General features: G+C 42.8%; 1 protein-coding gene across 2 annotated transcripts; it reads left to right on the top strand.

Annotated features, from left to right (window-relative positions):
- Window positions 1-967: 967 nt before the first annotated feature.
- On the top strand, window positions 968-22,148 carry cimip2b (ciliary microtubule inner protein 2B). Of its 2 annotated transcripts, none has more exons than XM_080197602.1 (6): window positions 968-1,059; window positions 6,460-6,698; window positions 8,322-8,497; window positions 12,970-13,108; window positions 17,078-17,284; window positions 21,871-22,148. In XM_080197602.1, the coding sequence occupies exons 1-6, from the start codon at window positions 992-994 to the stop codon at window positions 21,957-21,959; spliced, it is 918 nt and encodes a 305-aa protein (XP_080053728.1). In that variant the 5' UTR covers window positions 968-991; the 3' UTR covers window positions 21,960-22,148. The 2 variants fall into 2 exon arrangements, with proteins under 2 accessions (XP_080053728.1, XP_080053738.1); XM_080197612.1 differs by having other exon boundaries at window positions 21,830-21,977.
- The last annotated feature ends 5,505 nt before the right edge of the window (window positions 22,149-27,653 follow it).

Genomic DNA, 27,653 nt, shown 5'->3' with positions numbered 1-27,653 from the left:
TGCCATTCTATGATTCTATAATAGGTGTTCCTGTTTCTGATGCTGGAAAGACAGATATTTTTGTCTACAATACATAAACTTGATGTTCCCCAAAGTCTTTTACACTCAATTAAGCCCTTTTGCAGTGTAGTCAAAGTTGTAATGTAGGAGAAACAGTTTTGAAAAGGTATTGAAATAAATTGCTAAGGGACAATGGGGATGCTTTGTTGCAAAAACTCTTTGTAAATTTTTGGAAAATGCTCCATTCCAAGTTGTATTTATTGTTTTGCAAAATGTTAAGATTGACAAGTTAACCAACAACATCAATGCGACTGCTTCACACTGTCAAGTTATCAAATTCACACCATGTAGCGAAACAACTTGTATTTGCTGCATCTTTAATATAGAAAGTGCTCCAAGGGAACACACAATAATAAGACAAAATTCAATATGGAAACAAAGCGTGCAGTATTAGGAAGATGACTAAAACTTTGGCCAAAAGGTGCTTTTTAAAGGGCTTTAGCGAAATTGCTATTGGAAAGACAGCTGTGTGTGGCTGCCTGATGAAGGAGCAGCTCTCCAAAAGCTTGTGATACCAAATAAATCTATTGGACTTTAACCTGGCGTTGTGAGAATTCTCACTATGTCTTAATGGAATGACAGAGCTGGCTAGTTGGTTCAATGTTTCTAACCCTAGTGAGGTCACCTGCTGGTAGCTTATTGCAATGATATTTGAAATGCCCTTCCAGCTCTTTGGGCTCCAACTATCTTTTAAATGGTGTTTTTGGAATGGTCCTTGTCATTTGAGACCTGTCTGTGTTCAACGCCCTTCTGAACCACCCCCTGCCCCCTTTCCCCTTGGGACATAAGGCTCCATCCAAAAGGCTCCATACCAAAGGGTGAGATGTCCCTGCCTCCTGAGAGATACTGATCTCCGCCCCATTGCCAGGCCGGCAGCCACACTGTTGCTTCGTGAGCCGTGGAGCGGCGGAGACCCGCCGCTGAGTGCGGGATGGCGAACTCTTACCCACTCAAACTGAGCCCGCTGCTGATGACTCCGGAGCCGCACTATATACCCGGGTGAGTGAATGGCTTTAACCGGCTGGACAGTATTGTAGTACACTCAGGGTAGAAATGTTTCAATTGTCCTTCATTCCGCGGGCTGAGGACAGACACACAACCATAGGTGCATTTATTTGTTTTTTCATATCTTGGGTAAAGTTAACCTTCCCGCCTATAATTTTATTTTCTTTTTAATTCCCGGCAGCAGAGACTGTGTTTAGTGTTGCTATGGTAACTAGTCTGACAGGACGCACACGGATCTAAACACTGAAGGGATTCCAGCTGTAAGATAATGGGAACGGGGAACGGGACACTGTCCTTATTATAACCCGCACCTCAGCTTACCCTTGTATTTAGCCATGACTTTGACGAAGGAATAGAAAGTTATAGGTTTGTTGACCACACGGAGTTAGGCGAATGAAATGCTGCCCTAAATCTCAAGGAGGCTGGAATATAAATTAGAGGGAACTATGGTCCAAAAAAAAGCAAAGAAAATTACAGCACAAGAACAGGCCCTTCGGCCCTTTAAGCCTGCTGTCTAGCTGATCTAAAACCCACTACCCTTCAGGGGACCATATCTCCCTATTCCCATCCTATTCATGTATTTGTCAAGATGCCCCTTAAAACTCACTATGGCATCTGCTTCCACTACCTCGCCCTGCAGTGAGTTCCAGGCACCCACCATCCTCTGTGTAAAAAACTTGCCTCGTACATCACTTTAAACCTTACCCCTCACACCGTAAACCTATGTCCCCTAGTAATTGACTCTTCCACCCTGGGATAAAGCTTCTGACTATCCGCTCTGTCCATGCCCCTCATAATCTTGTAGACTTCTATCAGGTCGCCCCTCAACTTCTGTCGGTCCAGTGAGAAATAACCAAGTTTCTCCAATCTCTCCTCATAGCTAATGCCTTCCACACCAGGCAACATCCTGGTTAGTCTTTTCTGTGCCCTTTCCAAAGTCTCTACATCCTTGTATAAAACTTTGTATAGACCACAGACCACATCTGGAGAGTACTGCATTAATCTCTGCATCTCTGGAAGCATATGTTGGAAGGGGGCAGCCAATATTGAGCAGAATGATCCCATGGCTAAAAGGGTAAACATGATCTGGACTTGCCGGCGTTGGACTGGGGTAGGCACAGTAAGTAGTCTCACCTTTAATCTGGTATTGTGTGACTACTTAAAAGGATAAAATAATGGGGGCCAGTTAGGTTGTATTCCCTGCAGAGGATTAAGGGGTGCTCTAATTGATGGTTGGTAGGGCAAATTGAGGTAAATTATTTGTTCCAATGGGCGTTTCCAGAACAAAGGAAAAAGGAACAAAAGAAAGGTTTCTTCACATAAAGAATATTAAATATCTGAAGTTCTCTCTCTCTGGAGTCAATTGAACTCAGTCAATTGAACATTTCAGAACAGATATTGGTGGAATTTTGTTAGCTATGAGAGAGAAGAAGAAAGAAGGGCTGATATTTTGCTACGGACAGGAGAGGGTTAATTAAGCATTCCTAAAGTCTTTTTGATTTGTTTCTCTCTTTATAAGCGGTGATATATTTTTCAACTCCTCAGTTTCAGTGTGATCCAAACACAAGACAAGATAAACTCAAAGGGTTAGTTTATTTGCACACACTCAACATGTGAAAGGAGGGTAACAACGTTACCTCCACTCAGATAATAAAGGGAAGGATAGAGAAAGGAGGCTGTGAGGCCAGGTACTGAATGTATTCAAGAAAAAGATAGGTAATCTTTAGATTTTAATATCAGGTGGTATGGGGAGAAAGCAGGAATGTGGCATTGCAACCACGAATCCGTTGAGTTTATTGGATGGTGGGCGGAGCAGCACGGAGGGCTGAATGGACTACTCCAGCCCCTACGAGCTAGTTTCTCTGACCTCCCATGGTGTGTTTCTCAGTAAGAAGTCTCACAACACCAGGTTAAAGTCCAACAGGTTTATTTGGTAACAGTTGCCACTAGCTTTTGGACCGCTGCTCCATTGTCAGGTGAGTGGGGAGTTCTGATCGGAACTTCTTACTGTGTTTACCCCAGTCCATTTCCACAACGTGTTTTTCAGTGGCAGGAGGTGGCCTGCTGTTGGCCGGCAGCAGGATCTTCTGGTCCCACTGCTGTCAATGGGATTTCCCATTGAATCCACCGCAAGCTGCAGCAGGGGTGCACCACTGGTAGGACCAGAAGATCCCACCGGCGTAAAAAGCCAGAAGATCTTGCCCCGTTGGGCAGGATTTTATGACCTTGCTTGTGCTGAAACTGTAAAATTTCAGTGTGGTCAGCACACCGGCACAATGGTTAGCACTGCTGCCTCACAGCGCCAGGGACCCAGGTTCAATTCTGCGACTTGGGTCACTGTCTGTGTGGAGTTTGCACATTCTACCTATGTCTGTGTGGGTTTCCTCCTACATTCTGAAAGATGTGCTGGGGTTAGATGCATTGGCCATGCTAAGCTCTCGCTCAGTGTACCTGAACAAGCACCAGAGTGTGGCAACTAGTGGATTTTCACAGTAACTTCACTGCAGTGTTAGTGTAAGCCTCCCTTGGATTAATAAATAAATTTTACTTTAAATTCCACACAGAGACAACAGACCTTTTCATTTTCTGCCCCTCATTTCCACGGCAGGTGGGGCAGTAAAATTCCGGCCTATGTTTCTATTAGATGGTTTTAGAGTATAGAGACCACAAAGAAAATAAATATAGGTTTGCATAGGTTCCAGAGTCTAGAAGCAAAGGTCAATGAGGTATTCCTTCACAGTGTTTGGTAAGATGGAATCCGATGCTGGATAATTGACTTTTCCAGTGGTCTTGCCCTCACAGAATGAGACAGGCATGCAGAGATGAATTAGTCCTGTAGGTGATGGTACAGAATTTCCAGCAGAACCAGTGTCAATGGGGCCAGGTATTCCACCTAGGCAGAGCTCCTTGTCTATGGGACTGTTAGATATTAAACAGCAGACTAAGCTGCGTAGTTTAACAGAGCAATATTACTGGTTCCACAAGCCAGCAGTCTATATCACATGACTTCCACCTCTTCAAGAGATTTTTGGCAGGAATGTGTATCTACCGTCTGGATTCCAAAAACTGTTAAATGTCTCAGTCATTAGAAATTGAAAGGAAAGTTGCGGGACCTCTGTCGTGGCAGATCATCCATCTGGTCAGCCAGGATTAGTAACATGCAGATGGCCTTTGTGTACTTCCCTTGGAAGTTATGTTGTGCAGTAGTTGTGGCTCCCCAGAGATAATGAAGTGCGAGTTTCCCAAAACTGCCAAGAAGGTTTTTTTATTATTTGGGGGTCACAGACATAGGTTAGGCTACTTTCAAGGCTTTTGTTCAGTTTTAAAATCTTAGAAATATCAGTGAGCGCATCGATATGTATTTTATAAAAATATACATGATGTGAGGCCATTGTCCCTCACAGTTTATTTAACAGCTTTCAAAATCTCAGTCAATTCAGTACCTATGGTTTTGAAGTTTGGTTACTGTCATAATGTAGAAACCAAAGTATGTGGACAGAGTTTAAGATACGGATCAGCCATGATCTTATTAAACAGCAAAAGAGCTAGAGGGCCTGAATGGCCTACTTCTACTCCTATGTTCCTGACATAAAGATTGGAATTAAAGGTCTAATGATGACCATGAAACGATTGTTGATTATTGTAAAAACCCATCTGGTTCACTAATATCCTTTTGGGAAGGATATCTGCCATCCTTACCTGGTCTATGACCTAAATGTGACTCCAGAGCCATAGTAATGTGGTTGATTCTTAACTGCCTTCTGAAATGGCTTAGCAAGCCACTTAGCTCAAGGGCAATTTGGGATGGGTAATAAATGTTATCCAAGCCAGTGCCACCCACATCCTGTGAATGCATAAAAAAAAATTCAACTTAATGTTATTTTGTCTTATTCCACATCATCCTTATGTGTCGTTGTTTTGTGCCATTGTTTTGTGCTGATGTGATGTTAAGTCCCATGACTCGATTGAAGTGAGTGCATCCAGAAACATTCATTCGCACTTGAGGAAACTGCAAATTGTTTTCAAAAAATCTGAAGTAAAGTTCTTAATGAAGAATCCAAACAGATGTTCTTTTGCATTTCTGTGTGGAAAAGATCAATTTTTTGACTCTGCAAGTTGAGTTTAATTTTGGAATGCTAGGTTTGTCTGCTGTGAAGCTTTACATCATGTGAGACAGAGAAGTCAATTTAAACTCATGAGGAAGGGGCATTTGCTGGGTCTGTACATACGTAAAAGTGCTTTCCTTGTTCCAGGGCTTGTTTGGGTGAAATCACAAGGTGCAGTATTTAAACCTCAGGAGCCTGACTCTGCAATTTTCTCATTAATTCTGGGGTCCCAAGTCTGGCCTTATATCAATTTTGCTGCAGGTGAGACAGAGAAGCCATTTTAAAACTATAGAGAGAGGCTGGCGTTGAGATGCTTATCACTCAAAGCCACCTCCACTAAAGCACTTCAGGGATGTCCTCAAAGCACCCTTGAAGAGGTCAAACATCTTCACTTGATGACCGACCAAACTGGAAGATGGTTCATTCAGGAATTGGGCTGAGTTATGGGTTGGGTTGGGAGTCCTGATTGAAGATGGGGAGCCCCAGTTGTGGGGATCTGATCAGAGTCAGGGTGTCCTAATCACTGGGAATTCCTGAGTGTGAGTTGTGTGTGATGGGAGTGAGAGGTTCAGAGCATTTAGGCATTAGGGTTTGGCTGTGATCTGATACTGAAGACAGACAGAAATATTGTTTAGTGGGTAGCTTGTTAATCCTGTCTCACCTGACCCACATGCAGCGCTATAAAAGGTTCTTGCCTTATGGACTCAGCCCTTCTTTTCTTCTTTTTCTTGCCAGCACTGCTGCCTCACTGCACCTGGGACCCATGTTCAGTTCCCGGCTTGGGTCAGTGTGCAGAGGCTGCATGTCGTCCCCGTATTTACATGGGTTTTGCCCAGGTGATCTGGTTTCCTCCCACTGCATAGACCCGAACAGGCACTGGAGGATGGCGACTAGGGGAATTTCACAGTAACTTCATTGCAGTGTTAATATACACCTTAGTTGTGACTAATAAATAAACTTTAGCTTAAGATTGGCTGGCTATTAAAATGAAGGCATTCAGACTCATGGTTATGTTTAAATGACCAACCTAGGTAGTGAATTGGCTGCCTGCTTCTTGTCCTTCCCTGGTTAAAACCAAAAATGGGCAAGTTTAAGGTGGGTTGGATTCCAGTTCCAGATATTTTGAATTTTAATTTGTGACATGGCCCCAGCCCACAAATTTAAGATTCAACTCAATATTTCTGGTTGACAGCTGGACGGCTTCTGCAATCCAACTGTAATGAGACTTAATTCCCAACAAAAATATACTTTCTGAAAAAGTAACAGCTGCTGTGTGATATCTTTATAGATATGCTGGCTATTGTCCGCAGTATAAATACAGTGTTGGGCAATGCTACGGCAAGCTGACCTCTAAGCTGCTTACAGATCCTCCAATACCACGACCTGGACAATTACTCCTCCAACCATACAAGCATCAAGAAACCAGCAATAAAACAGGAACTGAGCAACATGGAAATCTGCACCAGAGTCATAAAGTCAGCAGGAAAGGACAGAAACTGACTGATTTAATGATCTCCGGATACACAGGTTGGTTACCTACTGTATTTTGATAATGGAAGCTCATGGTTTAAATCTTTAGGCAAATGGAATCACTCATTCAAGAAACAGTATAAGTTTATAACAAATTAGCTTGACAAGTAAATTAACGATTGAATAATGTTCCTGTATGTTTCTTGTTTTAAGAAATTAAGAATAGACTCGGTGACTGAAGAATGTGACAGAAAGTTAAGACCATCAATCATCAGCCTATCTTCATTTCTCTGACTCACTGGCAAAGATTTCGTGCCTATCAACACGAAAGCTGAATCCCCACATAGGATCAGTTTGGATATATAAATAACTTCTATTTAGATGCCATCATCCACCAACCTCTGGCTCCATATCGTCACAATTTCTGATAGGACTTCTCAGTTTTGTTCGATTCGTGTGTAAAATATATACACAGACACTAAGTGATGTTTGCGTGGAATGTCCTTTATCATTGGTTTACTCGAAACCTGCTGTTAAAGAGAAGAAAAATCAGAAGAGGCTATTCAGAGCCATTTTTGCTTGCCTCATAAAATAGTTACTAAGCAACACTGGCGAAAATCCAGGAGTATGACACCATGACAACACGTCAGCCAAGAAATGGTGGGGGAGAGGTAGCCAATGGGAATGTAGTCTGTGAGAACTCAGCACCTAGCTCCCAGTCCATTCACAGTCACTTGCTTGTTTTAACTGGGCCTGTTATTTAGGTGGCTGTGGCTTCTGCCTGGCTCAGACTCATATGTCCTTTGATTGGTCCCTGAATGCATTTTAAACCACTGGCTGCCTACTCAGTAAATCCTACCACAGAAGCAGTGAAGGCCATAAAGATAAAATTCATACTCAGCTTAATGGGGGCAGAAAGAGTAGTGTTCCTCCTGTTCCCTCTGCTGCCTCAGGATCCTCTATCTTCCCACCTGTGAGACCCCACCATGGTATAACTGGGTGGCAGATAGGGCACTTGGCACTGCTTCATCTCCCTCTGTCTTTAACCAGGCAGCTTTCTCTCTCTCTCTTTACATCCATTTCAGCACGTTAAAAAAAATCCAGGAGGTTAAAATAGCCCCAGCCTAAAATTGATCTCAGCAACACTGACGAAAGCCCAAGAGTGTGACACTGTGATAACATGTCAATGTTTAATACTTGCCTATTCTCACCCAACCAGAAGCTAAAAACAGTAAAACCTGGAAGTGACTCTTACTGGTGCGAACTGGTGATGTGTGTGTACCAGGAAATGGAACTCTAGGTTGGAGCAGCAGTAGACATTTTCAAGCTTTACTGGCTTTTCACCTGAAATCCCCTTCCAGTTAAAACTCTGCACCCCCACTGCAACTCCCCTCAACTCCCCCCCCACCCATCCACCATTCCCTCCTTGGGTGTTTGACACAGGATTGAAAGTGAATAATACAATGGAAAAATATATTTAAAATCCACACTGATTAAAGGAAACTCACATATTACTGCCTAGTGTTCAAGTGACGACAACCTTAGTTAATTCCAATATTCTGTTTCTGTGATTATTCTATTATTTCATACTTATTCATTTTAGCTTTTTTTTTGCTTGGCACATGAGGAATTTATACTGAATCTAGCTGATTTTTTTTTCCTTTCTATTTTTGAAAACAGGTTTTGTTCCCAGAAGAAAAATCTATTTTTCGAAAACCTTCCGAGAAACCTGCGCGGACGCTTTTGGAGATTTTGAGAGAGAGCAGCTTAAGATTGCCTCAAAGAAGAAGGAGATGGAATTAATAAATGCGTTACAGACTGGGAAAATCAGGGCACAGACAGAACAGGAGAAAAAAGTAACAGCATCTCTGTTCATCTGTATCCGCGTGAACAGAATGTTTCCCTATAGACACTGGGCTTTAACATCAAAACAAATCCATTTTCTTAGTCCCCCCTCCTCCTTCCTACCCCCTCTTCCCCATTGAATCCACTGCCACAATTTGGGTTCATTAGGTTTATTATGTCTTATAATAATCCAGTCTTTACTGTATCTGGTTGCAATTTCCCACATTAGCCCTTCTCTCTCTGATTTCATTTTAATTTTAATACCCTCACTTGAGACAGCTGCATAAACAGACGGGGTATCAAGATTGATGGCTTTGGCTATCACACCCTTACTAGCTTGAACATTTCTCATTTATGGATATTCCAATTTTTGATTCAATTGTCCTCTCACATTTTACCCAATTATATGATCAGTCACTGATCCCCAATGTGGATTGCCAACAAAAGAATCGCAAAAATTTAAATTTACAAAATCCATTGCAGTAAAGAGAAAAGACTAAGGGAGTGAGGCGGAGGGTAAATCTTCTCAGCCTGCCAGCAGCAGGAAGCATGGCAGCTGGGTGGATATTGATTTGGTGTGAGGCCAAAAATCAGTTCCCTGACATTGGGATGAGCTGTGGGAATTTTGTTCTTGGGACTTTGTTGGCGGGTTAAAAGTGAGTTGAGATGTCTGACAATTTCAGAAAGCTCTTTTGCATATATTAGCATGTCGTGCGTGCCACTTTGTGGGAATTAAGTTCCCTCCAAAGTGATGTTCCCTGCCAGCGGAAAATTAGAGCATTTAGTTTTATGATTGTGTATAAGTGGTGTGCACCTGTGGAGCTTCACTTTTTTGCACAACTTCAAGGCTAGTAGATGCTGATTTTGCATTCTTGGCGTCCACAAAAAATTTCACTCATATCGGGTGCCACGAGCAGAAACTGTGCCAAGGATGGAAGAGGGGGTAGGGTAGAAAGGCCGAGCAGAGGCTAGAGTTGGGAGACAGGCTAAAGGAGGAACACTGTCCAGGTACCCTTTAAATATGTTATCCAAACCTTTGACCCTTTTGAGATAATGGCAGTGAGGGCAACTTCCTGCCCGTCCCATCACGAGATTTGCTGTGCTCTGCACGAATGTATCAGTAATGAGCTATACAGTGTCACCATGCCCATCACTGAACTGAGGTTCTGCCCTAAGATTTTGACCAGAGGGAATTTGAAACATTAATATTTCTTTATTCAGTAGAGAAGATGATTGACATGGTTACTTTTGATTCCCATAAGAACTAGGATCAGGAGTAGGCAATTCAACCGCTCGAGCCTGCTCCGCCATTTAATACGACCATGGATGATCTCATCTGGACCTTAACTCCACATTCCTGTCCATTCTCCATAACCTTCTCTTACTAATTAAAAATCTGTCCACCTCATCCTTAAATTTAAAGGTTAAAGTTTAAACTTTAATTAAAAATCAGTCCACCGCATCTTTAAATTCACGACCCTTTGAGAGAAGTAATTTCTTCTCCTTTCTGTTTTAAATTTGCCACCCCTAAAACTATGGCCTCTTGTTTTAGATTGCCCAACAAGAGGAAATATTCTCCTCACGTCTACTTTGTCAATCCCCTTATCATCTTGTACACCTTAATTAGATTTCCTCTCATTCTTCTAAACTCCAGGGAGTACAGGCCTAAAATGCCCAACCTCTCTTTGTAAGACAAATCCCTCATCTCTGGAATCAATTCAGTGAACCTCCTCTGAACCCCTTCCAATGTAATTACAGCCCTCCTCAAGTAACCAAAACTGTACAGTGCGATCTCACTAATGCTTTGTACTGTAGCAGCAACACTTTACTATTTTTGTGTTCTATCCTTTTAGCAATAAATGCCAAGATTCCAATTGCCTTCCTTATCATAGAACCCTACAGTGCAGAAAGGGGTCCTTTGGCCCATCGAGTCTGCACCGCACACAATCCCATCCAGGCCCCACCCCCATTTCCCTACATATTTTACCCGCTAATCCCTCTAACCAACACATCCCAAGACACTAAGGGGCAATTTCTTAGCATGGCCAATCAACTTAACCAGCACATCTTTGGACTGTGGGAGGAAACCGGAGTACCTGGAGGAAACCCATGCAGACATGAGGAGAATGTGCAAACTCCACACAGACAGTGACCTGTGCTGGGAATCGAACCCAGATCCCTGGAGCTGTGAAGCAGTGCTAACCACTGTGCTACCATGCCACCCTAATACTTACTTACTGTATCTGAATACTAGTTTTCTGTGATCCATGCATGAGGATACCCAGATCCTCCTGCACTGAAACACTCTGAAGTTTCTTTCCATTTAGATAATAATTTATTTTCGTATTTTTCCTACCAAGATGGATAACCTTACACTTATCTGCATTATACTCCATCTGCCAAGTTTTGGCCCACTCACCAAACCTATCCATCTCCATTTGTAAATTGTTTAATTCTTTATCACAGCTTACTATCCCACCTATTTTAGTGTCATCTGCAAATTTGTCTTTAGTATCTACTATCCCTGCATCCAAGTCATTAGTAGGTTGTAAATAGCTGGGGCCTGAGAACTGAACCCCATGACTTACACCTTGCAAACCCGAAATAGATCCATTTATCCCAACTCTGCTTTCTGTAGTTTAGCCAGTCCTCAATCCAAGCTAATAAATTGCCCCTAACGCATGGAACTATTACAGTATTTCTGTTTTTTTTCTCTATTTCAGCTCACATTGCATTTCATTTATTCAGCATAGCAGTGGAGAAACACAGTGGCACAGTAGTGAGCACCGCTGTCTCACAGCACAGGGACTCAAGTTTGCTTCTTGGCTTGGGTCACTGTGTGGAGTCTCCCCATACCTGTGTGGGTTTTCTACAGGTGCTCCGGTTTCTTCTGGTGCACTGGCCATGCTAAATTCTCCCTCAGTTTACCCAAACAGGTGCTGGAGTGTGGCGACTAGGGAATTTTCACAGTAATTTCACTGCTGTGTGAATGTAAGCCTACTTGTGACACTCATAAACAAACATTAAAAAGTATCAAAAGGTCCAGCTAGTTCCTCAGTCATGATTTCCCCTTCTTGAATCCCTTTTAGCAGTTCCTTCACAGACTGTGCCATCTCAAGCCTCCCCGCCACATCCTTTGAAATTGTTTTATAAAAAATTATCCTTGAAAACTAATGCTAAAACTGGGAGGCATCTTGATTGTTTTCTGACCTTTTGAAATGATTGAACTCTTCATCCACTTCTTAGGAATTGCTTCCAAATTTAGTGAACTTCTCAAAGCTTTGCTAACTTTTATATTTATTATCTTTAGTAACACGTGCACATATGTAGCTGGAGGCTGATGGCTTGTTTGTAGTAAAACTAAGTTCTCCCACTGTTACAGACTCACAGAGCTTTACGGCATGGAAACAGGACCTTTGCCCAACTTATTCCTGCCACCCAGTTTTTAAAATTAAGCTAGTCCCAATTGCCCGTGTTTGGCCCTTATCTCTCTATACCAATCTTACCCATGTAATTATCTAAATGTTTTTTTAAAAGACAAAGTTATACCCACCTGTACTACTCCCTCTGGTAGCTCGTTCCAGACATTCGCTATCCTCTGTATGAAGAAATTTCCCCTTCTTAGCCCCATTTGTATCTCTCCCCTCTCATCTTAAACCAATGCCCTCTAGTTTTAGACTTCCCTACCTTTGGGAAAAGATGTTCACTACCTACCTTATCTATGCCCCTCATTATTTTATAGACTTCTATAAGATCACTCCTAAGCCTCCTATGGTCCTGGGAAAAAAGTCCCAGTTTATCCAGCTCCCCTTATAATCAAGCCATCAAGTCCTGGTAGCATCCTAGTTAATCTTTCCTGCACTCTTTCCAGTTTAATAATATCCTTTCTATAATAGGTGACCAGAACTGTACACAGTATTCCAAGTGTGGCCTTAGCAATGTCTTGTCCAATTTCAACAAAATGTCCCAACTCTTGTATTCAATGTTCTGACCAATGAAACCAAGCATGCTGAATGTTTTCTTCAGCACCCTGTCCACTTCTGACTCCACTTTCAAGGAGCTATGAAAATGTACCCCTAGATCTCTTTGTCCTCTAACTCTCCCCAACCCTCTACCATTAACTGAGAAAATCCTGCCCTAGTTTGATTTACCAATATGCATTACCTCACATTTATCTGAATTAAACTCCATTCTGCCATTCGTCAGCCCACTGGTCCAATTGATCAAGATGCCGTTAGAATTGGGGATAACTTTCTTCACTGTCTATTGCGCTGTCGATCTTGGTATCATCTGCAAACTTACTAACCCATGCCTCCTAAATTCTCATCCAAATTATTAATATAAATGACAAATAACAATGGATCCAGCACTGATCCCTAAGGCACATCGCTGGTCACAGGCCTCCAGTTTGAAAAGCAACCCCCTACAACCATTTTTTAACGGGCTTTGTATTCGGAACTAATATTTTCCTCTTTCTTCTCAGCTTTTGACAGTCAATTATAGGACACCTCTTAAAGCAATTACTACCAATCCTGTTCCTTATCACTCATTGCATTCTTACAAAGTACTGACCTCTCCATACTTCATGCAAAATGAAGACCCGAATAAACATTTCATTTCAGGTCAGTATGAAAGTTTCAGATATGCACGTTTGTGAAGGTCAGTATAAGTTAGAGTTTGCATTAATATTGATAAATGTAGCATTAATGTGGTACTGGACCCATGATCACCTCAGGTAGGACCCATGGGCTAGCGTAAGTTAGCTGGTTGGAAACAGGAGGGTGCTGGAGACAGTACACTGAGTATGATAGAGGCAGTACATGGGAGTATTTACCATTTACCATCAGCTATTTACCATTTATATAGATGATCTGGAGGAGGGAGCTGAGTGTAAGGTGTCGAAATTTGCTGATGACACAAAGATAAGTGGAAAAGCAAATTGTGCGGAGGGTGTAGAAAGTCTGCAGAGGGATCTAGATAGGTTGAGCGAGCGGGCGAGGACCTGGCAGATGGAATACAATGTTGGCAAGTGTGAGGTTATCCACTTTGGCAGGAATAATAGTAGGAAGGACTACTTCTTAAAGGGCGAAAAGCTGCGGCATGCTACGGTGCAGAGGGACCTGGGGGTCCTTGTGCATGAGTCACAAAAACCCAGCCTACAGGTGCAGCAGGTGGTCAGGAAGGCAAATGGGATGCTGGCCTTCATAGCGAGGGGGATTGAATATAAAAGTAGGGAGGTCTTGCTGCAACTGTACAGGGTACTGGTGAGGCCACAGCTGGAGTACTGTGTGCAGTTTTGGTCGCTGCACTTGCGCAAGGATATTTTGGCCTTGGAGGGATTGCAGAGGAGGTTTACTAGGCTGATACCGGAGTTGAGGGGGTTGAGCTATGAAGAGAGGCTGAATAGACTGGGCTTGTACTCGTTGGAGTTTAGAAGGATGAGGGGGGAATCTTATTGAGACGTATAAGATGATGAAGGGGATGGATAGGGTTGAGGTGGAGAGGTTCTTCCTGCTCAGAAATGACAGCAGGACTAGAGGACACAGCCTCAAGATAAGGGGGGGGGGTGCAGTTTAGAACAGAGTTGAGGAGGAACTTCTTCACTCAAAGGGTGGTGAATCTCTGGAATTCTCTGCCCATTGAAGTGGTGGAGGCTACGTCGCCAAATATATTTAAGATGCGGGTAGATAGGTTTTTGGTAGGCAAGGGAATTAAGGGTTATGGGGAGAAAGCGGGAAAGTGGAACTGAGCCACTTCAGATCAGCCATGATCTTATTGAATGGAGGGGCAGGCTCGGAGGGCTAGATGGCCTACTCCTGCTCCTATTTCTTATGTTCCAATGTTCTTATGAGTGTGTTAGAGACAGTGTACTGTGATCGCTTCTTCCAAGAGGATTCCTAACAGCAATATCATTAATTATTCCCTTCTCATGACTCAATAACTAGTGGTGTGCCTCAGGGATCAGTGTTGGGACTGCAGTTGTTTACGATTTACATAGATGATTTGGAGTAGGGGACCAAGTGTAGTGTGTCAAAATTCACAGATGACACTAAGATGATTGGCAGAGCAAAGTGTGTAAAGGACGCTGAAAGTCTGCAAAGGGATATAGATTGTCTAAGTGAGTGGGTGAGGCTCTGGCAGATGGAGTACAATGTTGGTAAATGTGAGGTCATCCATTTTGGTAGGAATAACAGCAGGTAATTAAGAAGGCAAATAGAATTTTGTTCTTTATTGCTAGTGGGATGGAGTTTAAAAACAGCGAGATTATATTGCAGCTGTACAAAGTGCTGGTGAGGCCACACCTGGAGTACTGTGTACAGTTTTGCTCTCCTTACTTGAGAAAGCATATACTGGCACTGGAGGGTGTGCAGATTAGATTCACTAGGTTGATTCCAGAGTTGAGAGGGTTGGCTTATGAGGACAGGCTCAGTAGACTGGAGCTATACTCATTGGAATTCAGAAGAATGGGGGGAGATCTTATAGAAACATGTAAGATTATGAAAGGAATAGATAAGATAGAAGCAGGGAAGTTGTTTCCACTGGAGGGTGAAACTAGAACTAGGGAGCATAGCCTCAAAATAAGGGGAAGCAGATTTAGGACTGAGTTGAGGAGGAACTTCTTTACACAAAGGATTGTGAATCTGTGGAATTCCCTGCTCAGTGAAGCAGTTGAGGCTACCTCATTGAATATTTTTAAGGTAAGGATAGATAAATTTTTGAACTGTAAAGGAATTAAGGGTTATGATGAGTGGGTGGGTAAGTGGAACTGAGTCCACGAAAAGATCAGCCATGATCTTATTGAATGGCGGAGCAAGCTCGAGGGGCCAGATGGCCTACTCCTGCTCCTAGTTCTTATGTTCTTATGTTAGGGACAGTAGCGGGAGCTTTGCTAGGAACAAAACACAGGACAGTCTGTGGGAGTGTGCTAGGGACAGTAAGCGGGAATGTGCTAGGGACAGTATGCAGAAGAGGCTAGGGACAGTACGCGGGAATGTGTAGGGACAGTACGTGAAGTGTGCTAATGACAGTATATGGGAGTGTGCTAGGAACAGTATACGGGAGTGTGGTGGAGACAGTACGCGGGAGTGTGCTAGAGATAGTACGTGGGAGTATGTTATGGACAGTACGCAGGAGTGTGCTAGGGACACTACATGGGAGTGTGCTAGGGACAGTATGCAGGAGTGTGGTGGAGACAGTACGCGGGAGTGTGCTAGAGATAGTATGCGGGAGTGTGCTATGGACAGTACGTGGGTTTGTGCTAGGGACACTACATGGGAGTGTGCTAGGGACAGTACGCAGGAGTGTGGCGGAGACAGTACGTGGGAGTGTGCTGGAGATAGTACGCGGGAGTATGTTATGGACAGTACGCAGGAGTGTGCTAGGGACACTACATGGGAGTGTGCTAGGGACAGTATGCAGGAGTGTGGTGGAGACAGTACGCGGGAGTGTGCTAGAGATAGTATGCGGGAGTGTGCTATGGACAGTACGTGGGTTTGTGCTAGGGACACTACATGGGAGTGTGCTAGGGACAGTACGCAGGAGTGTGGCGGAGACAGTACGTGGGAGTGTGCTGGAGATAGTACGCGGGAGTATGTTATGGACAGTACGCAGGTGTGTGCTAAGGACAGGACGTGGGACTGTGCGAGGGACAAGACACGGGAATGTGCTAGGGACAGGACGTGGGAATGTGCTAGGGACAGGACGGGGGAATGTGCTAGGGACGGGACGGGGGAATGTGTTAGGGACAGGACGGGGGAATGTGCTAGGGACAGGACGCGGGAATGTGCTAGGGACAGTACGCAGGTGTGTGCAAAGGACAGGATGTGGGACTGTGCGAGGGACAGGATGGGGGAATGTGCTTGGGATAGGACGGGGGAATGTGCTAGGGACAGTATGCAGAAGTGTGCTAGGGAAAGGATGTGGGAGTGTGCTAGGGACAGGATATGGGAATGTGCGAGGGACAGGAGCATGTCCTCCACTGTGGTTCCTGAAGTCGATGTCTATCTCTGTTTTGTTGACATCAAGGGACAGCTTACTGTTGTCGCACCAGTTCACTAGATTCTCTATCTGTCATCATTGTTTGAGATCTGACCCACTACAGTGGTGTCATCAGCTAACTTGAAAATCAAATTGGAGGGGAATTTGGCCATACAGTCACAGGTGTATAAGAGGTATTGTAAGGGGCTGAGAACACAGCCTTGTGGGGTACTAGTTTTGCGGATTATCATGGAGGAAGTGTCGTTGCCTATCCTTACTGATTTTAGTCTGTGGGTTAGGACGTCTAGGATCCAGTCACTGAGGGAGGACCCAATGCCAGCCCATGGAGTTTGGAGGTGAGTTTTATAGGAATAATGGTTTTGAAGACTGAGCTGTAGTCAATAAATAGGAGCTTGACATAGGTGCCTTTGTTATCTAAGTGTTCCAGGGTTGAGAATAGGGCCAGAGAGGTGGTGTCTGCTGTGGACCTGTTGCGGTGATAGGCAAACTGTAGTGGATTCAGGCAATCTGGGAGGCCGGAATTGATTTGTGCCATGACTAACCTTTTGAAACCTTTACTATTATCTTTAAGCTGTACATTTTTTGCTTTACAGGATACAAAGGGCATGTACCCCATGTCCGATTTCTGCTTGGAAGCAGCTACCCTACCCTTACTAACTGTGCCTTGATCAAATTCGATCAGATGCTTAATAAGTCAAAACGTCTGACTGGTAATTCAGAGGGTGAAACCCTGCCCCAGATTATGAGCATTTATCCCTCAGAAATGGGAATGATGCCCCTGTATACAGGCCATATACCAGGTAAGTGACCACAGCTGGATGACTGTGAAACGTTTTTGGAGCCACACCATAGGAAAGCTCTATGGACCTTACATAGAGTGCAGAGTATATTTACCAGAATTATACCTCACTTAAATTATGAGGCAAGATGACACAACTAGGCTTGAACTTCATAGAATTTAGAAAGTTAAGGAGGGATATGCTCAAAGTTTCTGAGATATTCAAGGGCAATAAAGAGAAAATTATTTCCTATGGTTGGGGAATTTAGCAGCCAGGGATATAGTCAGACCTTTTAGGAGTAAAATTTGGAAACACTCCTACACAAAGGATGATAGAAGTTTAATACTCCCTTCTGCAAATGGCGATTGATGTTCGGTCAGTTGCTAATTTTAAAACTAGGTTGATTAATTAATAGATTAAAGTAAAGTTAAAGGAAGATTTCTGTTACCCCAGAAGTTGTAAAGGATGTGGGGCAAGGATAGGTCCATGGAGATATGTCACAGATAATGATGGCATTGAATGGTGGAATAAACTCAAGGGAATGAAATGGCCTACTCTGTGTTCCAGTGCTGTTCTGATGGTTATCAGTATATGCGATGCTTCAACATGCAGCTTTCTGCAGCATTCTACACTCCTCACCACCACCACCACACTGGGTTGTGCACTATTAGATAGCTCCAGTCAAAGGCAATGAAGTTTGAGCAAGATTAAATTTGCAAAAAAAATGACTCCAAGCTCTCAATTTTCCACCTGTTGAAAACAATCATTTAAAGTTAAAGTTAATTTATTGGTCAGAAGTAAGGCTTACATTAACACTGCAATGAAGTTATTGCAAAATTCCCCTAGTCACCATACTCTGGCACCTGTTCGGGGCAATGCACTTAACCAGCACATTTTTCAGACTGTGGGAGGAAATCGGAGCACCCAGAGGAAAGCCACGCAGGCACAGGGAGAACGTGCAAATTCCACTCAGACAGTGACCCAAGCCAGGAATTGAACGCGGGTCCCTGGCACTGTGAGGCAATGGTGCTAATCACCGTGCCACCATTTTGCAGAATGACGATTAAGATGACATTGTGGCCCAGGTTATCTCACACAGCAACTATAGTGGTTGGCACAGTGGTTAGTACTGCTGCCTCATCGTGCCAGGGACCCAGGTTTGATTCCCGTCTTGGGTCACTATCTGGGTGGAGCCTGCACATTCTCCCCATGTCTGAGTCATTTCCTCCGGGTGCTCTAGTTTCCTCCCACACTCTGAAAGACATGTGGGTTAGATGATCTGGCCATGCTAAATTCTCCCTCAGTGCAGCCCTTTATTGTGGCATCCACTAGATGTAGACAAAAGTCGTAGGTAGAAGGATTGGAATGAGGCACTCACTGAGTGTTAAAATGGGCGGCGTGGGCTTGTAGGGCCGAAGGGCCTGTTTCCTGTGCTGTGTTGTTCTTTGTTCTTTGTACCCGAACAGGCAGCGGAGTGTGGCGACTAGGGGATTTTCGCAGTAACTTCATTGCAGTGTTAATGCAAGCCGACTTATGACTAATAAATAAACTTTAGCATTGCTGAAAATGGGGGGGGGGGGGGGGGGGGCGGCGGGGGGAGGTGTCATGAATCATCTCCACCTGCCAGGTTTCCCAGGGTTAGTCCAATTTGAATATTGTTTGCAGGATTTCAAGAGGATTTCTCTTAGTTGCCAAGGGTGGTAGTTGAAGGAAATTCTTGCTGAAGGGCACTGGCACATATGAAGTGCCAGCCCTGCCTGTAAACCAGAAACATTCAGGAAGGAAATCCTGCCTTACAGCTCCAGCTCCATCTAGATTCTTCTTAACCATTGCCAGGGAAGTGACCAGTTGACAAGTTCCTGTATATCTGTCTTTATTGTAGACGATGGAGTTGAGTGATTGTTAGCCTCTGGGATCAGTTGCTGTCTGTTGTTTAGTTATAACGGTGTGGAGATACCGGCACTGGACAGTTTAGTTATAAGGCAAGGGTTCTCAACTTATCAAGGTCCCCCACCCTCTCATGATTTAATTCCACAAACTCCTTTTAAGAAAACACAAATATATTTTTCCATATAAAAATTAATTATACTATTTAATAAAATATACATAGTCATCATGATGGATATATGTTTATTATTACCATTGGTTTACTCACAATGTGAAACTTGTTGCCAATGCTGTGCAACAATTCTAGCAAGACATGAAGATGTCCTTGACAAGAACCTGTCATGGTCAATGTTATCCTGGCTCAAGATTTGGTTTTTATTCACATCATTGCTGAAAATTCAGTTTTTGGGAAATGTAGACAGAGTCGATGGATGGGAGACTGGTTTGCCTGTTGGACTGGGCTTTGTTCATGTCCCATTGTAGTTTCTAACAGTTTTGGACAGAGCAGCAGCCAGACCAAGCTGTGATACAACCAGAAAGAATTATTTCTACAGTGCATCTGTAAATGTTGGTGCGAGTCATAGTGTACATGCCAAATTTCTTTAGTCTCCTGAGAAAGTAAGGTGTTGGTGTGCTTTATTAACTATAGCATTGGTGTGGAAGACCAGGACAGGTTATTGGTGATCTGGACATCTAGAAACCTAAAGCTGTCAACCATTTCCACTTCTTCCCCATTGATATAGACGGGGGCATGTCCTCCACTATTCTTCCAGAAGTCGATGATTATCTCTTTCATTTTGTTGATATTGACGGAGAGATTATTGTCATCGCACCAGTTCACCAGATTCTCTATCTCTTTCCTGACCTCCCTCTCATCATTGTTTGAGAACCAGCCCACTGGTGTCATCAGCAAACTTGATAATCAAGTTGAAGGGATATTACCAGTGCTGCAGAACAATGAGTGTTATACTCATTGGATCACTCATACCTGAAGCCCACGTCATGTGGGAAGGTCAGCAGTTTTAACTGCGCAGGTTGAAGTTGCATAATGGGAGAGGGGAACTTCCTTTGTCCAATAGAAGCAACGGCCCTCCTCACCCGCCCCCACCCACCTCCAAAGTCATCTCCCACTTTAAGCTCACTGCTTGCCTCTTGAACACCGCCCTGCCGAGAGGTGAGACCCTTGACCTGGACTCCCTGGCATGATGGAACTGTGTGTACCAGTACCCCACTCCCAGTTGGCATTGCTAGGGCTATACAGCTGCTAGCCGGCCAATTGACTGGCAGCCCTCACAGATAGGGTTTCCCTCCAAAGACAAGGGGGGATGTTTCATCTTAAAACAATTAATGGTGCTCCTGGCATTAAAGTATTGCACCTGGAATCCACGAGGTGGACCGTGTAATTCAGTCCAATTGGACTGAAGGAAGAACAAAGAATAAAGAACAACCCAGCACGGGAAACAGGCCCTTCGGCCCAACAAGCCCACGCTGCCATCTTAACAAAGCATTTTCCTACACCTACCTTGACCCGTGTGTACGCGTATGGTACTCCTATTGTAACCAGAATGGGGCATGAACCCACAACTTACTCATCAGTACATAGTGCAGAAGGGAGTAGCAACACAGAAGCCGAAACAAGAACATTCCATTTGGACAGTCAGGGTCTTTCCTTGATAAATCCCAACTCCCTAATATTCTTTTCACCAAAACTCCTTTTGCCAGATATACTTTTGTGTCTTGAGCCCACACTCTTCACTAATGGTTTTCATAATAACGTATCTACAATTATTCTGTGGATTAAAAGATACTGGGGCCACCATTCTTAACAACTTCCAAATGTTTTAACTTCTATCTCTTTGGTATTTGAAGCCCTTGCCACACATGAGGTATACAAAGTACAAAGAACAAAGAACAAAGAACAACCCAGCACGGGAAACAGGCCCTTCGGCCCAACGAGCCCATGCCGCCATCTTAACAAAGCATTTTCCTACACCTACCTTGACCCGTGTGTATGCTAATGGTACCCCTATTGTAACCAGATTCAGGGGAGAATAGTGTAGGGTAAATTTGGTACACCAGTCAGCCTAAAAGCACATCTTTGGGGTGTGGGAGGAAACCGCAGCACCCGGAGGAAACCCACGCAACCACACAGAGAATGCGCAAACTCCCACAGACACCGGCCCAAATCCATGTATCTGCACAGCTAGCAGTGATAGTCACTGAGCTGTTGTGGTGCCCATCTGCTGGTCCAGATTTAAGCACACACCAAGACGCAAAGTACTATCTTGGAGTTATTTGGAAATATCTGAGTTAGATTTCCGGCTTGGGTCGCTGTCTGCGTAGGTTTACTCTGGGTGCTCTGGTTTCCTCCCATAATCCAAAGATTAGGTTAAGTGAATTGGCTATGCTAAATTGCTCCTTAGTGTCAAAGGGACTAGCAGGGTAAATAAATAGGGTTATGGGATTGGGCCTGGGTGGGATTGTGGTCGGTGCAGACTCAATGGACCGATTGGTCTCCTTCTGCACTGTAGGATTCTATGATCCTAAATAAAAAGTTAACATATTTATTTGTATTGTCCGTTGGGACTTGATTCTTAGCAGAAGCTAGAGATTTGAAGCAATTGTAGCATTTTATCATTGCAATTTTGGTTGAACTGTTTAATGTATTTCTTAACAAAGGTTAATAGATTTATTCAAGTCCATTCTGATCTGACTTCCAGGATACAAGTATCAGTTTGGCCACACTTTTGGAAATCTTACACGGGATGCCCTTGGAATGAGCACCACCCAAAAACAAATTTTGGATTGAAAATTAGAGGAATGGAGATTTTTTTCACATCAAAAATCAAAATTGTTCAGAAGATAATCAATATTTAGAAAGCAATATCATGTTTACCAATCACAATCATTTAACTTGAACTGAAAGATTGTACAGTTATTATTTCTCACACAAAGATGATGGTGAAAGTTAATTCAAAGTTGCTTTAAAACATTTACAAGACACAAAAGGTATTTTAAAATGCACTCCTTCTGCTTTGAGCATGTCTTAGAGTGGATTATTTGAGTATATAATTTGAGTTGGATTCTTAATCAGAGTTTTACAGCACAAAAAAGGCTCTTCGGCCCATCGTGTCTGTGCTGGCCATCAAATACCTATCTATTCTATTTGATTTGATTTGATTTATTTTTGTCACATGTATTAGTATATAGTGAAAAACATTGTTTCTTGCGCACTATACAGACAAAGCATACCATTCATAGAGAAGGAGAGAGTGCACAATGTAGTGTTACATTCTAATCCCATTTTCCAGCACTTGGTCCATAGCCTTGTCTGCTCTGGGGTTTCAAATGCTTATCCCAGCTGTAAATACTGAAACACATTGATGGTGAAGGGAACAAGTCTCAACCATTGAAGTGGTTCCAGAGAATAAAGGCAATGTTACCATCCCCAGGATTACATTACACCAGATGTATGGCACAGAAACAGGCCATTCAGCCCAACGAGTCCACGTCAGTGTTTATGGTTCATTTAAGCTTCCTCCCATTTTTTCTCCTCTAAATCTACTATCATAACCATGATCCTTCCCCCTCAAATGCTTGGCTAGCTTCCCCTTAAATGCATCTCTACTTTGTCATTAGTTAGAATGGAACTAATTCTAGCCATCTATTCCAATTGGTAGCAAGTTCTACATTCTCACCATTCTTAAAAGAGTTTATTCTAAATCCTGTATTGGATTTCTTGGTGACTGTCTTATGTTGACAACTTCCCGCTATCCTCTTTCACACAAGAAGAACCATTCTTTCAGGTTACAGAGGGAAAGACATTAGCCACTATAACTGCTCATGATCATTGCCCAGTAATTCCTCCTGGGAAAGGTGCTTGACTTATGGTCATTATAACTCATTATAACATGAGTTATAAGGCCTTCCATAGCTGAAAAGCCCACCAGCACTCAGTGCCATAATTCAGACATGAAGAATGGCTAATTGAGGGCAGCCATTAGTTTTGGAGCTGTACTGAAGAAGACAGCATGTTCAGGAAAGGAGAAAATTGGGGAAAGGGGCGAGGGAGAGAAGCATTGGCAAAAAAAGTTGTCTTTACCAAGGAAGATGATACCGGCCAAGTCATGGTGAAAGAGGAGATAGCTGAGGCACCCAGTGGGTTTGAAGTTGATAAGTGGGATGTGTTAGATAGGCTGGTTAAAGCAAATAAATGACTAGGACTAGATGAGATGCATCTGGTGATTTTATTATTTTTCTTTCATGGGATGTGGGCATCACTGGCAGGGCCACCATTAATTGCCCATGCCTAATTGCCCATGAAAACAGAGTGGCTTACTAGGCCAGTTCAGAGGGCAGTATCAGGTGGACACCGTCAGATTGGCATGGTTCCAACCAGTGCCAAGGGGCAATGACAAGGGGCATTGACAGGGCACTATCTAACCATGTCCCTCTCCCCAGATGGTTTGAATACATGGCGAGGGGGAGGGGTGGTTTAATGACATAAGGGCATGAACCTGATTATATCACTGGCAGCAAAAATCGGAAGTCATGATCTCGCCGGTGAGATCCATGATTTCCAGGGTTTCGCCAAATCCCGTGGATGGCGAGTGTGGGCTAAAGATCGTTCCCCCGTGTTGTTAGCTGAACAGCAATCAGAGTACAGAGATAGATCTGGAATACAATCCAAATCTTGTGGGCTCATTATAACATTTGTAATAACCAGAATATAGCTAGCTTTCAATCCCACAACCCCCAAAGACAGCACCATCTGTTGCTCAGATTTAATTCTGTCAATGCAGATACCTCATTCAAGTATCTATTATTACTGTGACAACAGAATTAATAAACAACTACGTCATTGAAGGGCTTTATAACTAAACCAATCCCACCCCATTTAATATTTACTTATTTCCATCAAGGGTCATTGAATAACAATTAGAAATAGGAATCTAGCTGATACTTCCCAAGGTACCGAGTCTAATTATGGCAATGCATATTGCTGCTGCAATTTAGAGTTTGATTTTGTTAAAAATTAATGATGTACTTCGCCATAAGATATGTGAAAAAATGACACTGACTTGAAGCAAGGCTGATCTGGTGTTCACTGAATGGACATTAGCCAATGAGGAATGTTGCAATGCAGAACTATACTGAAAGGAAGCTACAACACACACTGCTGTTTTTTTTTGGAAATAGTTCATTGTATGTGAACAATACAAATTATAAAGCAATGCAAATATTTAATAACACAAAACAGTTACTTAAAATGTAAATCTTCGGAACTATATTCTAATATATACAGAGGTCTCACCAACTGAGAGAAACAATGCCAATTTAATCTACAACTACAGTATATTCAGTAGGCTGAGCAAAAGCTTCAGGCAGGATATAGTGCAATCGTAGGAAAAACATCAGTGCAGCATGACTACAACAGTTCAGATATAATCCCTGCAGTTACCTTACAGCTAATAAACTAGGTTTAAAATTGAGAATAAATTTGTTAAGTGCTGCATTTTATTCATTGAGTTTGAAGTAATTAATCGCTACTGTTATGCAGATTTAAAGCATCTTAACATCCCAGACTATCCATTTTGATGAAATGGGAAGTGGTCGGTGGCATGACATGTAATGAAAGCTGAACTAAAGAGTTGTGTCTGTAAAACCTTAAACAGCTTCTTAAAAAATATTCAGATATCCCAACTGAGACAGTTATAACAGATCGTCAAGTAAATACATGAGCTCTAATATCTATTTGTTTAGATTTTCAACTTATGCATGTCACTGTGTCTTTAATTAACTGTATGCTGCACTTCTACACAGTACTTTTCACCAAGTTTTAATAGTTATTTACATATACACAATATATTTACATGCTAAATAGTTGCCAGCAAGCAAGGAATCAACTTTTGAGATGGCTATCTCCCATTCACCTACACCTATTCAACCTTATGCAACTGAGATAAATCCCAAATTAAATCATTTCCATCTTTTGATTTAGGAGAACCAATTAATCAGAGCTCAATCATGGACATTCCCAGTCATCAAGTTCTGATCCCGACTAATTCTAAATGCTTCCCCTACTGAACACTTATCCAGTATAAAACAGGAATATTCCAATGATACTTCTACATACCCTACTATAGCAAAAAAAACCCATGCTAATTGAAACTAAACAGAAAGATAGTGCCAAAACTCAAGAGGGTGTGGAGGCTGGAGTTTGGCTTGTTAAGGGGCTTTGTGAGGGGTAAGGAAAAACAGCGCAAGTGGGAAACTGATGAGATTGAACTGTAGTTTAATGGTGAACAGCATGTGGAACATGAGGGAGTGAAAGGAGAATGGATGGGAGTGGTGTTGAGGTGGGTGTGCCTCTGGGAGGAAGAAATTTAACACGGGGCAGAGTGGAAGAAGTTTTTTTTATTCATTCATGGGACAGTATTTATTGCCTATCCCTAATTGCCCTTGGAGGGGCAGTTGAGAGTCAGCCACATTACTATGGCTCCAGAGCCACATGTAGGCCAGACCAGGTAAGGATGACAGATTTCCTTCCCTAAAGGACATTAGTGAACCAGATGGGTTTTCTGACAATCGACAATGGTCACCTGTAATTATTAATTTTAGATTTTTCATTGTTGAATTCAAATTCCAATATCTGCTGTTGTGGGATTTGAACCCTGGTCCCCAGAACATTAGCTGAGTTTCTGGATTAAGAGACCAGAGATAATACAACTACACCATCATCTCTTAGAGTTAGAATTAAAATGCCAATTCAATGCAATGGAAAACGGAAAGCTCACGGCATGGTAGCACAGTGGTTAGCGCTGCTGCCTCACAGCGCTTGGCACCTGGGTTCGACTCCTGTCTTGGGGCACTGTGTGTGGAATTTGCATATTCTCCCCGTGTTTGCATTGGCTTCCTCTGGGTGCTCCGGTTTACTCCTACAGTCTGAAAGATGTTCCGGTTAGGTGCATTGATCTGAACAGGCACCAGATTGTGGCGACTGGGGAATTTCACAGTAACTTCGTTGTGGTGTTAATGTAAGTCTTACTCGTGACACTAATAAACTTTAAAAAGTTCCAACTTTTCACAGGAAAACAACATATCTCAATAATTGGCAATTTAGATGGGTCAAAGCACCATTCAGAAAGGGACAAATGTCTCAAATTAAACTACCTCGGCCAGGATGAGAATCTTTAAACAAAAGGGAGACCACAAAGTAGTAAATGTGGTATATTGCCCAAGAGATTCTCAACAACACTGAGAGACAGAAGGTAATAATAGGTGAGAGGTGGGAGGTGCTGAATACTTATCTCTGATTTCATATGAAATTCCTAAGGCTGAAAAAAGATTTTTAGGATAATCAGCTCTTTCACAGGGAAATCTAATGAAGTAACTTAATGCAAAATGGATAAAGTTGGTAGCATGTTGTGAATTGCAATTTTAGTGGCGCAACTCCATCTCTACAGGCAGTTTTACCCCCAGTAACAAGCTTCATATTTCTGCAAAAACGGAAGTATTGTGTTGCATATTTACCATTGGTGCAACTGTAAAACTGGTGTAACCAGCACTCCGCAGAGAACAGTTTTCATTCATTCATTATTAATTGCTAAATGGTGACACTGTTTGCTGCAATCTGACCTCTCTGAGTTACTATGACAGCACCAGTGTCTGGGCAGACTGAAAGGCTGAAGGTCAACCATGATAAGAAACTGGGATTTGAAGCTCAGTTTGGATTCTGCTGTTTCAAAAAGTCTGCTTCAAAATGTTTTAAAACTACTAGTGACTCATCCATCTTTTAACACAATTGAGCCATTAATCATCATGGATAGTGGTTGGCTGGAACATTTTTCCCCAAATAGCTATTGAGGCGAGATGAATTAGGAAAGCCAAAATTGAAATTGACAGTTTTTTGTTATTTCAAGGTACTTAGGAATAGACCTCAGCCACAATTTAACTGAATGGTGCCAACAGGCTTGAGGCAATTGTCCAATTGTCACATTTCCCAATTGTTAGTTGTTGATGCAGGCGTGATAGGCCAAATGGCCTCCTTCCGCACTGTAGGGATTCTTATGATTCTGCGTGAACAGCCATTAAGTTATAGAAACATAGAAGATAGGAGCAGGAGAAGGCCAATTGGCCCTTTGAGCCTGCTCCACCAGTCATTATGATCACGGCTGATCATCCAACCCAATAGCCTAATCCTGCTTTTTTCCCATAATCTTTGATCCTATTTGCCCCAAGTGCTGTATCTAGCTGCCTCAGAAGTATATACAGGACTGTTTTACCACTTTACCATAAGAAGGAGTTGCTGGTAACAGAGAGTGTTTATGGAGAGATAGCTCAGCGATCAATCTGAGCTACCTCAAACATAAGAGACAAAGTTGATCCCAGTGGGTGAAAGAGAAAATAGAAAGGAGTTATGCCTTGATAATCTATGGCATTCTGTATTAAATAATTACAAGAAGTCTGGGTTACAACTAAAACCTGGAGCAGACAGCAGGCT

The sequence above is a fragment of the Carcharhinus amblyrhynchos genome, chromosome 1, assembly GCF_965287045.1.
Source record: "Carcharhinus amblyrhynchos chromosome 1, sCarAmb.v2.hapA, whole genome shotgun sequence".
Classification (NCBI taxonomy): Eukaryota; Metazoa; Chordata; class Chondrichthyes; order Carcharhiniformes; family Carcharhinidae; genus Carcharhinus; species Carcharhinus amblyrhynchos.
This window is presented reverse-complemented; position numbering and strand designations above follow the sequence as displayed.

Bases quoted from the DNA above. Each gene is read 5' to 3' on its own strand.
- cimip2b (XM_080197602.1), top strand. From the start codon at position 992: ATGGCGAACTCTTACCCACTCAAACTGAGCCCGCTGCTGATGACTCCG. The intron at 1,060-6,459 runs GTGAGTGAATGG...ATATCTTTATAG, and splicing joins GAGCCGCACTATATACCCGG to ATATGCTGGCTATTGTCCGC. The intron at 8,498-12,969 runs GTAACAGCATCT...CTTTCTTCTCAG, and splicing joins AGACAGAACAGGAGAAAAAA to CTTTTGACAGTCAATTATAG.